The sequence below is a fragment of the Procambarus clarkii genome, chromosome 19 (assembly GCF_040958095.1).
Source record: "Procambarus clarkii isolate CNS0578487 chromosome 19, FALCON_Pclarkii_2.0, whole genome shotgun sequence".
Lineage (NCBI taxonomy): Eukaryota > Metazoa > Arthropoda > Malacostraca > Decapoda > Cambaridae > Procambarus > Procambarus clarkii.
The window spans coordinates 15,754,304-15,768,519 of record NC_091168.1 but is presented as its reverse complement, the minus strand read 5'-3'; the positions used below and the strand labels follow the sequence as shown (position 1 = coordinate 15,768,519).

Genomic DNA, 14,216 nt, shown 5'->3' with positions numbered 1-14,216 from the left:
TGCAGTTACTTCCATTCTTATGCTCTCATATATCCAAATAATACCCATTGTTCCGTGTTCTGTCTTGTGTTTGTCAAAAGTTTGTTCACCTCATCTAAAACTGTTGCAACATATCACCTCACCCAAGTGTGAGTATATAAGACGGATAAGCTGTTTAGTGTTAGCATAAGTAAAACTCTGTTTAGTGTTTTCAGGTTACAGTTGTGTGTGTAAACTAAAGTCTTTGAAAATGTAATAAGTTATTACAAAATGCGTTCAAGCGTCCTGTCAGACTAGAAATAAAAATGAATTTTGGAGAATTGATTTTTCAATTACCATCAACAGTAAAAAGAAACATAAGAAATATTAGAATTATTAATCTTACTTTTTCGGTCATATTTAACAACATCTGAATAATACTAAACAAAATACTGTATGTATTATTGTTGATTAGATGCCTCATGCCTAATGCTTTATATATTGTTGAGCAAGTGTCCTGTATGTATTATTATTATGAAGTTACACTCCTTGCTCCCATTTCCTTCTGAACATTGTTTTCTACACCAACTTTGAATTGTTGTTTAACCCTTAAATGGTGCAATGGCTATATACCATTTGACATCCACAGGCGCATACAAAAAAAAATTCTTTTTTCTTCCTAACCTGTTAATTTGTGTTCACTTATCATGGAAAAAAATAATAAAAAAATTGTAAGTGGCATATATTGCCCGCTATAGGGCGGGGAAGTCTGGCGAAAAACGGGTGCTGACTCAGCGTGCGTCCCAGGCGGTCTGATGCTCGCCAGCTGTCAGGCCAGAGTTGCCACAAAGATATAATTACCTAATTATTTCATTGTCTCTAATTGATTTTTCGTAGTTTTTTGCTGTAATATTATTCAATAGTATGTAGTGTGATATATTTATATAATAAAATGAGTGAATCATCGCTGTACTCAAAAATATGGTGTGCATATTGTTGATACAATTATGTTCATCAAACAGTGAACAAATACCTTGTCGATTATTACACTATATACACAGGTTATATATAAGTATCTGCATGTTTTGTTCACCATAACGAACCACTAAGTAGCTATTATGAGTCAAAAAGTAACGAGGAGTAACTGCCACATTCCAGTCAACCACTCACTCCCTCCCTCAACACCTCACTCGCCCACATTCTCCTCCCACCATACTGTTTTTGCTTTTATTCACTATATACAGATGTTATATATAAGTATCTACATTCGTGTTCACCATAACGAACCACTAAGTTGGCATGCTGAGTGGCAGTGACAGCCCGCCACTGGCTGCTATTTCCTCCCTCCCTCAAGTCATCTGACTCACCCACATTCTCCTCCCACAATACTGTTTTTGCTTTTATTCACTATATACAGACGCTATGTATAAGTATCTACATTCGTGTTCACCATAACGAACCACTAAGTTGGTATGGTGAGTGGCAGTGGCAGCCCGCCACTGGTTGCCACTCCCTCCCTCACCTCACCTGACTTGCCACCATTCTCCTTCCACCATACTGTTTTTGCTTTTATATACAGATGTTATATATAAGTATTTACATGTTTTGTTCACCATAACTGTACATCTAAGTTTGTATGGTGAGTAAAGGCACAAAGACGTAGGACCTCACACAGTCAGCTGGTGGCGGCCGCCCTCAAGGCCAGACGCACTAATATTTCTCCTCCAACAATACTGTTTGTGGTGTTATTATGCTATATACACACATTATATATAAATATCTACCTGTTTTATTCACTATACTTGTACAAATATATTGGTATGGTGCCCAAAGACCATCGTGGTCACCAGTAAACAACATGATAAGTCGTGCAGAAGACGCCACGGCCCTCACCAAAATGGCGGCTCCCAACCTACTCCTCTTGCTGTTTATATCCTCTATACACACGTTATATATAAGTATCTACATTTGTGTTAACATAGCGAACCACTAAGCTGGTATGGTGAGTGCAGTCAATAAAAGGTGGCCACACACAGTCAGAAGACAACACCACTACCCTCCCCTCCCACAGCATTACTCCTCGCACCATGGAGCACAGCGCTAAATATCACCACAATCCTGCTATTATCAGAACCCTGGTCAGTTTTATCACAGTCAGGGGTCTTCTGTAATAATATCATCGCTACATAATAGCATGAATAAGTATATTATGGCATTTTTAGGCGATGCTGTGGTCACAAGCTGAACATCGGTGCTGTGAGCTCATACTGCGTGCGTCAAGCTTGGTAGCTCGCTCAATACTGAGGCCCCTAACACCCTGGAATTTGGCCCACGATTTTTTAGAAAAATGTTGTCTGTTTACAAGTGCCCTGATGGCGTGGTGAACCCCGTGTATCCGCGGGCCGTTTAAATCTTGTGTAGTACTCCAAAGCATCATATGATGCGATGCTCAATTTACTGCAAGTCGGTCAAAGCATCATATGATGCAATGCGCAATTTCAGGGTTAAACTCACGATAAAATTACTGTAAATGCTTTGTTGATCTTTGCCTCATAAACATTCACTGTTTACAGTATTATTGTCCCTATATGTCTTGTTTATATCATTGTTTACTTAATATTAATATACTTTGCTGTAATTGTGATTTTTTTAGGCTACATCCTCAAGTTTATTATACTACTAAGGTGTAATATTCTGTTAATAGTTTCTTTTTTTCTTTACAGGACACTTTCAACCACTACCTAGAACACACTCCTCCACCTCCACATCATGATCCAGTTCAAGGCCTCTTACATTCAGCATATATTTCTATTGCACAGAATGCGTTTAAGGATGCTACAGAGATCTTGCATCAAGCCCACAAACTCAACCCTAACAATGGACTAGTAAGCCTAAACCATTTTCAGTTCCCACTATATGGTAATTGATGAGCATTTGTCACCAGATATTAACACTTTCGCTCTCCATTAACACCTCTGGCGTTAAAAATTTTTCTCTTGAGTCCGAGCCGGTGACTCGTGCTTGCAGTTTGATAAAAAAATATTTGTATAAAATTAATTTTTTATCAGATCAACTTTGGGAAAGTTTCAAAATGAACGCCATTAAATTTCTGTTCTCCTTAACACTTTCGCGCTTTGGTGAATTAATTACTTAAGTGTAATTAAAATTTGGTGAAATAATTACCTAAGTGTAGTTACAGGATGAGAGCTACGCTCGTGGTGTCCCATCTGCCCAGCATTCTTTGTCATATAATACTTTGAAATTACTGACGGTTTTGGCCTCCACTACCCTCTCACTTACATTGTTCCAACCGTCTACCACTCTGTTTACAAAAATGAATTTTTGTATATTTCTCTGGCAGCTTTGTTTCGTTAGTTTAAATCTATGACCTCTTGTTCTTGAAGTTCCCGGTCTCAGAAAGAAAAATAGATTCCTGTTACTATTTTGAACGTAGTGATCATATCGCCTCGTTTTCTTCTGTCTTCTAGTTTTGGCATATTTAATGCCTCTAACCTCTCCTCGTAGCTCTTGTCCTTCAGTTCTGGGAGCCACTTAGTGGCATGTCGTTGCACCTTTTCCAGTTTGTTGATGTGCTTCTTAAGATATGGGCACCATACAACCGCTGCATATTCCAGCTTTGGTCTAATAAAAGTTGTGAACAATTTCTTTAGTATTTCTCCATCCATGTATTTAAAAGCAATTCTGAGGTTAGAAAGTGTAGGATAGGCTCCTCGCACAATGTTCTTAACCACCGTGCTGCGCAGAGTTTATTGAGAAATTTCCCCGGTGCGCATGAAATGAAGTGCTCCCAAAAAATTCTTTTTTCTTCATAAAATGATAAATTCCCTTTCCTGAACATGTCTGTGTAAAAATAAGTACCAAATTCCACTTACTTTGGCTGTAGGGACGTGGACAAGATGCGCTGTGATGTCATCAGGGCCTGGTCGCCCGTGCGTGACTCGCCCAGAAACGGTCGCGCGGGCCATTCAAGCACCGGGTGTTGCCACAAATATATTTTCAATTATTTGTTTTATGTATTTCCAATGCGGTTTTATTTGTTTTTTTTATCGTATATGATGCATTTTTGTGTCCTTTACAATATGTATACAGTAGAATGTTTATAATGTTCCATGGAACTGTGATACATGTGTCAGTAATGTGTCCACAATAAATGTTTATTGTCGCAATATTACCTGTTAAAAAATCACTAAAATTACAATATGTACAGTTTCACACACTATTTACACAGTAACACACTGTATTACACACTCAGTACTTCGGAAGTGAATAATAATCAACGAAGTAGCCCATGGTACACAGCGCGACTTCGCTCTCAGTGCACTAGGTACAGATAAATTTTCGCTTCCTGTTTCTTCATTCTGTGTGCTTGCAAATAATGCACTCACATACACCCTTGGCTTTAGAACTTGTAGGTTGTATGTAACCAAGCTTGTAAAGTATAAGGTAGTATTGAAAAGATTATAGGAAAAGATAAATTTGTAAGGTAGTCTTGAAAAGATCGCTTTGTAAGGTCCCACACAGGAAGAGATTCAGCTTACCTCAAAAGTGTCCATCAGTTGGGAAGAGATTCAGATATTCTTGAAAATATCTATGGAAAACACCACCATGGAAGCCGCTAACACTGTTCATCTATGCTATTTGTATCAGATGCATCATCACTGAACGCAGAAAACGATTCATCTAAGTATCATCTAAATAAATAGCATAGGATTGCAAGGGTGACGCTCAGAGCTACAACTGGATACGCTCGCTATATCGTCCTCATAGGTGCTGTATCACTTGCATCTGACCTTTGTGTTAGGTCCATATTGCGCCTGGCTACCCCAATATTATGACCCTTATGTTCTTCAAACAATAAGGTTTGAATCTCACCGACAGAGTATTATCTTTCAACACCGCGTCAGACAGGTGTTTGGGAGCCAGAGGCGCGTGCGCCACCCATGGTTGCTCATTCAGTACTAACCCAGCCAGCAGCCCTAGGGCATTATGGGATTTTTTTCCAAGATGGCTGCCTCTAACTGGAGGTCCTAAGTCCATTTCGTACACAACCAACCTCGTACACATTTAGAATTGGTTACGAAAAATCAAAAGGAGTTTTCTTGGTTGGCGCAGTTAAGTGGTTAATGTGGTCCTCAGGTGACAGTTTTCTATCTAGAACCACCCCTAGATCCCTTTCTTTGTCAGAATTCTTTAAAGATTTCTCACATAATTTATAGGTAGTGTGGGGTCTATGTTCTCCAATTCCACATTCCATAACATGGCATTTATTCACATTAAATTCCATTTGCCAAGTGTTGCTCCATATGCTTATTTTGTCCAGGTCTTCTTGAAGGGCATGACAATCATCTAGGTTTCTTATCTTCCCTATTATCTTAGCATCATCAGCAAACATGTTCATGTAATTCTGTATTCCCACTGGTAGATCGTTTATGTAGACAATGAACAATACCGGTGAGAGAACTGAACCCTGTGGTACTCCACTCGTGACATTCCTCCAATCCGATACCTTTCCTCTGATTACGGCCCTCAGTTTTCTGTCAGTTAGGAAATTTTTCATCCATGTTAGTAGCTTACCTGTCACTCTTCCAATATATTCCAGTTTCCAGAACAACCTCTTATAGGGAACTCTGTCGAAAGCCTTTTTTAGGTCCAGATAGTTGCAGTCAACCCAACCATCTCTTTCCTGTAAAATCTCTGTGGCTCGATCATAAAAGCTGAGTAAGTTCGTTACACAGGATCTTCCAGATCGAAAACAATACTGTCTGTCTGATATTATATCGCTTTAATCCAGGTGTTCTACCCATTTAGTTTTAATTATTTTTTCCTGCTTGTGTAATTACCTAAGTGTAATTATCTAAGTGTAGTTACAGGATGTGTGCTACGCTCGTGCTGTCCCGTCTTCCAAGCACTCTTTGTCATATAACGCCTTGACACTACTGACGGTCTTGGCCTCCACCACCTTCTCATCTAACTTGTTCCAACCATCTACCACTCTATTTGCGAAAGTGTATTTTCTTATATTTCTTCGGCATTTGTGTTTAGCTAGTTGATATCTATGACCTCTTGTTCTTAAAGTTCCAGGTCTCAGGAAATCTTCCCTATCGATTTTATCAATTCCTGTTACTGTTTTGTATGTGGTGATCATATCACCTCTTTTTCTTCTGTCTTCTAGTTTTGGCATATTTAATGCCTCTAACCTCTCCTCGTAGCTCTTGCATTTCAGTTCTGGGAGCCACTTAATAGCATGTCTTTGCACCTTTTCCAGTTTGTTGATGTGCTTCTTAAGATATGGGCACCACACAACCGCTGCATATTCTAGCTTTGGCCTAACAAAAGTTGTGAACAATTTCTTTAGTATATCGCCATCCATGTATTTAACCCTTAACATGCTCGGGGTTTAATATCCTGTCATCCCCACAGGCGCATATCATTTTGAAAAAAAAAAAATATTTTTTCTTCCTAACCTGTTAATTTGTGTTCACTGATCACGGGAAAAATAATAATAAAATCGTAAGTGGCATATATTGCCCGTTATAGGGCGGGGAAGTCTGGCAAATTATAGGCGCTGACTCAGCATGTGTCCCAGGCGGTCTGTTGCTCGCCAGCTGTCAGGCCGGAGTTGCCACAAAGAGATAATTACTGTCTCCACTCGATCATCCGGACTATATGGGAAGGACCCCCAGCCGGATTATCACATTTTTCGGATAATGGTACTTTTTCACCTACGAGTCCAAAAGTGACCATTTCCAACTATTTTTATACTACAAACAACATAATTTGAATTGCCTTGCCACATACAATTATTAAATATTCAACTAGAAACCTCAACTTACCTTGTTGGTGTTCGTCTTCTTGATTGATGCCACACATCTTGAAGTTAAAAATTCTTAACAATTTACGTAACCTATACTAACACAACACTAAAATTAACACTTAAAATTACTGTACAGTTCATTAAGCTAAGTTAGTTTTGACTGCCAGCTGCTGAAGCCTCACTGGTTGAGGGCATTTGGGTTGCCTGTGAGGCCTCACTTGTTGAAGGTGCTTGCTTGCACCTCACTTGTTGAAGCGCTTGCATGCCCTCACTTGTTGAAGGCGCTTGGCTTGCCTGTGACGCCTCACTTGTTAAAGGCGCTTGCTTGCGCCTCACTTGTTGAAAGCGCTTGGCTTGCCTGTGGCGCCTCACTTGTTGAAAGCGCTTGGCTTGCCTATAATGCCTCACTTGTTGAAGGAGCTTGGCTTGCCTGTGGCGCCTCACTTGTTGAAGGCGCTTGGCTGCCTGTGACGCCTCACTGTTTGAACAACACGTAACTTGTCTTTAATTCCTAGGACAATCTTCTTCCTCTTAACACTTCCAGAACGATTGATGCTGCTACCAGACATATTCTTGGCCAAAAATGTTCAAAATTACTATGAAAATTAAGAAAGTTATTTAAAAAAATATTTCACTAATGGCGCAACACTGTGAGGCCGCATTGGTTGAGGCGTATAACTGTGACTTGTCTTTAATTGTTAGGACAACTTTCTTCCTCTTAACACCTCCAGAACGATTGATGCTGCTACCAGACATAGTCTTGGCCAAAAATGTTCAAAGTTACTATGAAAATAAAAAAGTTATTTAAAAAAATATTTCACTAATGGCGCAGCACTGTGTATAACACGAGGGACGGACGCACATGGGTTGACCAGTGTTGGACAGGTCCACTTGGGGCAGCCATAACGCGTTATGTAGGCCGCCAGGAGGAAAAAAATTCACAATATTTTTTAAGGAAACTTCAGCCTGTGCACAATGCTTTTAGGAAACTTATTTATTTGTTATTACATAATTACTAGTAGTTATTTTATTTGTTTTTGGCTATGATTATTTGTTCTAAAATTAATGGTAATTCCTGTACCCAGGTAGTCCCTCCTGATGCACCCCTCCCACCCTCCCAACACCACCCACCCACCCCACCATGCGCCTCGAGTCTCGGGCAGACGGGATTAATACCGTATGGCCTGCCTCATGTTTTCATATACGGACAAAGGCACGATTATCTGGGGGACTGACCGGATAGTGTAATTTCTGCAGAAAACCTGCTTTAATCCGGTCCCTGTGGCTATTTTGGCCGGATATTGTGATAACTTTATCCATTCACGATTTTGGCCGTATAAGGGCGTTTTTCGGATGTTCGAATCCCGGATAATCGCGGGGTTACAGTACCTAATTATTTCAATGTCTCTGATTGATTTTTCATAGTTTTTTTGCTGTAATATTATTCAATAGTGTGTAGTTTGATATATTTATATAATAAAATGAGTGAATCATTGCTGTACTCAAAAGTATGGTGTGCATATTGTTGGTTCAATTATGTTCATCAATCGGTGAACAAATACTTTGTCGGTTATTACACTATAAGCACAGGTTATATATAAGTATCTGCATGTTTTGTTCACTATAACGAACCACTAAGTAGCTGTTATGAGTCAAAAAGTAATGAGGAGTGATTGCCGTGTACCAGCCAGCCACTCCCGCCCTCCCTCCAGTTATCTGACTCACCCACATTCTCCTCCCACAATACTGTTTTTTCTATAATTCACTATATACAGACGTTATATATAAGTATCTACATGTTTTGTTCACCATAACTGTACATCTAAGCTTGTATGGTGAGTAAAGGCACAAAGACATAGGACCTCACACAGTCAGCTGATGGCTGCCGCCCTCAAGGCCAGACGCACTAATATTTCTCCTCCAACAATACTGTGTGGTGTTATTACGCTATATACACACATTATATATAAATATCTACCTGTTTAAATCACCATACTTGTACAAATAAACAGGTATGGTGCCCAAAGACCATCGTGGTAACCAGTAAACAACACCGTCGTCTGCACGGTGGCGTCGTGCAGACGACGCCACCGCCCTCACCAAAATGGCGGCTCTAAACTTTCTCTTGCTGTTTATACCCTCTATACACACGTTATATATAAGTATCTACATTTGTGTTCACCATAGTGAACCACTAAGCTGGTATGCTGAGTGCAGTCAATAAAAGGTGGCCACACACAGTCAGAAGACATCGCCACCATCCTCCCTCCCACAGCATTACTCCTCCCTCCATGGCGCACAGCACTAAATATCACCACAATCCTGCTATTATCAGAACCCTGGTCAGTTTTATCACAGTCAGGGTCTTCTGTAATAATATCATCGCTACATAATAGCATGAACAAGTATATTTTGGCATTTTTAGGCGATGCTGTGGTCACAAGCTGAACAGCAGTGCTGTTAGCTCATGCTGCGTGCGTCAGGCTTGGTTGCTCACTCAATACTGAGGCCAATAACACCCGGGAGTTTGGCCCACGATTTTTTTTTAAAATGGCGTCTGTTTACAAGAGCCCTGATGAAGGTGTGGTGAACCCCGTGTATCCGCGGGCCGTTTAAATCTTGCGTAGTACTCCAACACATCATATGACGTGATGCGCAGTTGACTGGAACAACGTCCAACACGTCATATGACGTGATGTGCACTTTAAGGGTTAAAAGCAATTCTGAAATTAGAAAGCGTGGCATAGGCTCCTCGCACAATATTCTTTATGTGGTCCTCAGGTGATGGTTTTCTATCTAGAACCACCCCTAGATCTCTTTCTTTATCAGAATTCTTTAAAGATTTCTCACATAATATATAGGTTGTGTGGGGTCTATGTTCTCCTATTCCACATTCCATAACATGGCATTTATTAACATTAAATTCCATTTGCCAAGTGGTGCTCCAGATACTTATTTTGTCCAGGTCATCTTGAAGGGCATGACAATCATCTAAGTTTCTTATCCTTCCTATTATCTTTGCATCATCAGCAAACATGTTCATATAATTCTGTATACCAACTGGTAGATCATTTATGTAGACAATAAACATCACTGGTGCAAGAACTGAACCCTGTGGTACTCCACTTGTGACATCTCTCCATTCCGATACATTGCCTCTGATTACTGCCTTCATTTTTCTATCAGTCAGAAAACTTTTCATCCATGATAGAAGCTTACCTGTCACCCCTCCAATATTTTCCAGTTTCCAGAACAACCTCTTATGTGGAACTCTGTCGAGTTGTCTTGTCTTGTCTTGTCTTGACCCTTCTGTGCCACTGTTCTGCAGGTGAGTTTATGCGGTCTGGCATCTCCTTCGTCCAGGCGCTGGTTTGTTTTTAGGGGTACGAATGGGAGTACATACGTACATGAGTACATGGAACATACTAACAGGGGTGCCTGCGACAGGCCTATTGGCTCATATGTGGCAGCTCTTGTTCCTAACCTCCCGATTCGGACGTCAGCCCGCAGGTGACTTCTGGAGGCCATATGGGGCAGCTCCTGACTGTGCCCATCCAGTCCCACTCATATGGATGTCCACCCATGCGGGCTTGGGGAGTAGATGAACTCCCAGAACCCCATCAAACAGGTTTCGTGCTTGTGTTCGAGGCCCCACCTCCACCGTGTTCCTCGGTGCATTAGTGGTGGTGCCTATTTTGTGGTGTATGTTCCTGTGTCAAGAGTGTTTTGTGGTGACATTTTGCTGCGGTTTTGATACTGCGGTAATCGCTGGAGTGCACTTGTGGCATTTTGTTCAGCCCTTCTGTGCTTCCCGGGGCCTTCCTTGTTTGGGTTATTTGTTCCCTTGCTTTTTGGGTCCCTCATTCCTTGCCGGTCTTGCTGTACCTGGCTTAGCTTTTCCATGTACAGTACATTCAAATTGGGTTCAAATGTTTATTTAGGTAATGTCCATGCTTACAAGGTGAGATAAAAACTTTGATGGAACATTGGATTCTCTGTTTTCCCCTAGTTGTGCTTGTTGGGGTTGGGCTTTGGCTCTTGGTCCCGCCTCTCTGCTGACGATCGCTTAGTGTGCGGGTTCCTGGGCCTGCTGGGCTCTTTCGTATCTCTGTTTGGCCCTGTCTGGAGTCAGGCTCCGCCATTCTCTGCCTTCGCCGCGAGACGTTCCTTCTGGTTGCATGTTTCATGTTGCATATTGCTGTTGTATGTGGTGCATATTGCTGGTGCACGTGTGCATTGGTAACGTGTGCTACGGTGACATGTGGTACTTGTTACTGTGTCGGGATGTTGTGGGGGGTGACATTTTGCTGTAGTTTTCTGCCTGGGGTTGCACTTTGGCTCTTTCGTCTTGCCTCTCCCCTGTCGTTTCCCTGCCATCTCCTGGGCTCTGTCAGGTCTGCACTTGCAGCTGTGTGTGGGGTCCGCTTCCACCGCTTCCCTTCCTCGTGCAACTCCTTCACGTTGTTGTGTGTGTTGTTTGTGCCTTTTGGCCTTCCTGTTGTCAGGTTTGGGTTTCTGTTTTCCTGGCTTGCCCCTGCCTGTGGGCTTTTTCGGGGTCTCGCAGTGTTCCTTCTCTGGGGTCTCGTGTCGGGCTCGTAGTTTCCGGTCTCCTGGCAAGCTCGCTCGCGTTGGGGGGTTTTCTGTTCGACAGACGTTCCGTCTCCATCTTTGCCGGCTTGGGTTTCTGGCTCTGCCTCCTCGGTGTCACGCCCGAGATCTTCCCGCGGCTTCACCTCTTCCTAGGCTTGGATGACTCTTGACGGGGCTGGTTGGGTTCTGCCTCGAATCTCTCACCTTTGGTAGGTGGTCGGGTGGCTTCGTAGTTGGTGTCTCACCTGTGTGCTTTTCTTGGCGTAATGGGGTAATTTGGTGGTCCTTCCTTTTCCTTCTGTCCCTTCTTAGATGGCTGCGTTTGTTGGCGTCTGCTTGACTTTTCTGGTGGGGGTTGGGGGCTATAGACTTGCCGTATACTGTCGCCTCGTTTTGTGTGGGGCTGGCGTAGCCGCTTTGGTTTGCTCTCTGTCTTGGTGTTACATCCGCGGCGTTCGTAGGTTGTCTTGTGCGTTGTTTCACCTCCTGCCTGTTCTTGGGCCGTCCTCGTCTCTGGGCAGCGTTCTCTTTCTGCTCCTCGGTTGGTGGTGGCCCCTTCGGTTCGGGTTTGTTTTGACGGCTCTTTTCCTGTTGGCGGTTGCCTCTAGGGTTCTGGTTGCTGAGCTTCTTGCTCTCCTTCGGTCATGGCGTTTGATTTGTTTGGTTCCAGGCATCTCCCTCTTTTTTAGCATGGGGTGAGGCTGTAGCGTTCCGGGGGAGTCCTTGGTTTGTTGGTGCTTGGTTGGTCGGGCCGGGGGTGTGTCATGTTTTGTGTTCAGTTTCGGCCCTCCGCTGTTATTTGCACGCCGCGGCGTTTGTGTCCTGGGCGCGCTTTCAGTTGATCCGGTTCCATTCTTCCCTGTTCGCGGGAGGTGTCCCAGGTCGTCCGCCGTGTTATTTTGGCTAGCCAGCCTGTGTTCTTTGCCCGTGGCTTTCATGGTTTCGCTGCTCTTGGTGCCGTCTTGGCGGCGTGTCCTTGCTGACTTCGGGCACGGGTTTTTGTGGCTGTCGTACAAGGGCCTGGCTTCTAAGTGTCTCGTGTCGTTCCCGGGCTCGTTCAGGCATGTTGTGCCTTGGGTTGGTGATTGCAGCCAGTTGTCTCGCTTTCCGTTAAGGGGTATGTGGTGTTCTCCTCCCGGATCCGTCCCTTTGACCTTCCTCTGTGGGTAGTTAGCTCCAGGGGAGTCGACGGGGCTTCCCCCAGAAAACCAGCATTGAATGTAATGAAACGCCATTTTCTGGGTGAGACCTAGAGGCACCGGCAACCCTCCCTCCCTCCGGTTGGCAGTTTTTCGCGTGTTTTGACATCCAGCCTCAGAACTGATTGGTGGATATCTGGCATGAGAGGTCTAGGGCTTCCCCTTCCCCCTCCCGGGAAGGGGGAAGCTGCGCAGACAGAGGAGCAGTGACGTGTGACGTCGTACTTGTTTGCTTGTTTTCTGTTGGGGAGTTCTATCCACTAGTTTGGCTTTTGATAGCAATTTTTTACCAGAATAGGGGGTTTGTTTTGGGATGCTTACCTTTCTGGATGTTTGACCCGGTCGATGGCAGACATAGAATGCTTCCAACCACACAGGGGTTTCTATAGGCCATTGCTCCCCTTGCCTCTCTGAGGGGGCCAGGTTCTGGCCGTGGTCCCTGGTAGGCCCTAAGAACTCCATACACATGACTGATGCCAAAGTCTGACATTAGCATTTCAGCCTGGTATAGCTCTGGGGAGCCTCCGGGTCTCACCCAGAGAATGGCGTTTCATTACATTCAACGCTGTTTTTTTGAGATTATAATGTACGTAAAAAAATAATCACTGTTGCCGTCAAATTATGCACTATTTTTTAGACGAAAAAATGTGTAACTCCCAAAATTATGGAATTATGAATACCAACGTGGATGACGTGGATTAAACCTTGGAACTAAGAACTATTCACATAATATGTAAAAAATTATGTGAGAATCGGTCAGAATCTGGATTTTTCAAATCGTCACAAAGTTGAAGTTCCAGTTTTAGAGATAATTGAAGATTATCTCCCTTCGGCTCTCCACAGAAAATTTGTTATTGCAGATTAAAATTTTGGGATTATTTTTGTTTATTTTGTGTATTGTATTGAGGTAAATGCATTTTTTTAAATGATTGTTGGTTGTGACAGATGTGCAGTAATATCTTTCTTTTATTTTGCAGGTCATCAACAATTTAGGAGTGTGTCTAATGTATACTGGTCGTGTTAGTGAAGCTATCAATTTAGTGGAGGGTGCTGTCTTTTCCCAACCAGAACGATTCCTACATGAAGCCATTGTACTAAATTTGGCTACAATGTATGAACTGGAGTCGTCCAATGCTCACCAAAACAAGCTGAAATTGCTTTCACTAATTGCCCAGCATAAAGGCGATTCTTTTAATGTAGCAGCCTTGAAACTTCAGCCTCAGTAGTTACTATAGTCGTTTATAAATTTTGATTAATTAAGCAAATTGTGCATTGAACATAGCAGACTGCTTCATATTGATGTATTTTATGTTTTTTGTCAAAGGATAATTAAACTTTTATTGTATTTTATTAAGTAAATTGTGAGATTAGCTTACATTGTTCCTCATTCCATGAAATATAAAATATAAGTTGAATGTATTTTCATTCAAATACAAGTATAACAGTTGTAGCAGCCTTTATTGAGTCAAATATGTCTGTGTTTAGAGGAGAAGGGTCTCTAAATGTATAGGTAACTAGTTTTGTTTTAAATGAAAAACATTTTGACATTAATAAAAGTTTTGTACAAAATTGGAAGACATAATGTATTAACATGAAGTAATAAATGTAATGAACTGTGTCCGTAACTAACATAT

General features: G+C 42.3%; 1 protein-coding gene across 4 annotated transcripts in view; it reads left to right on the top strand.

The window, feature by feature from the left end:
• Window positions 1-13,997, top strand: part of LOC123757619 (protein CASP) — a 285,090-nt gene extending 271,093 nt beyond the window's left edge. For all 4 annotated transcript variants that reach the window (XM_069326988.1, XM_045741432.2, XM_069326987.1 and 1 more), the window contains 2 exons: window positions 2,682-2,843; window positions 13,560-13,997. In XM_069326988.1, the coding sequence (XP_069183089.1) occupies window positions 2,682-2,843; window positions 13,560-13,808 (411 nt within the window). In that variant the 3' untranslated portion in view covers window positions 13,809-13,997. The remainder of the gene's footprint in view (window positions 1-2,681; window positions 2,844-13,559) is intronic.
• Window positions 13,998-14,216: the final 219 nt, after the last annotated feature.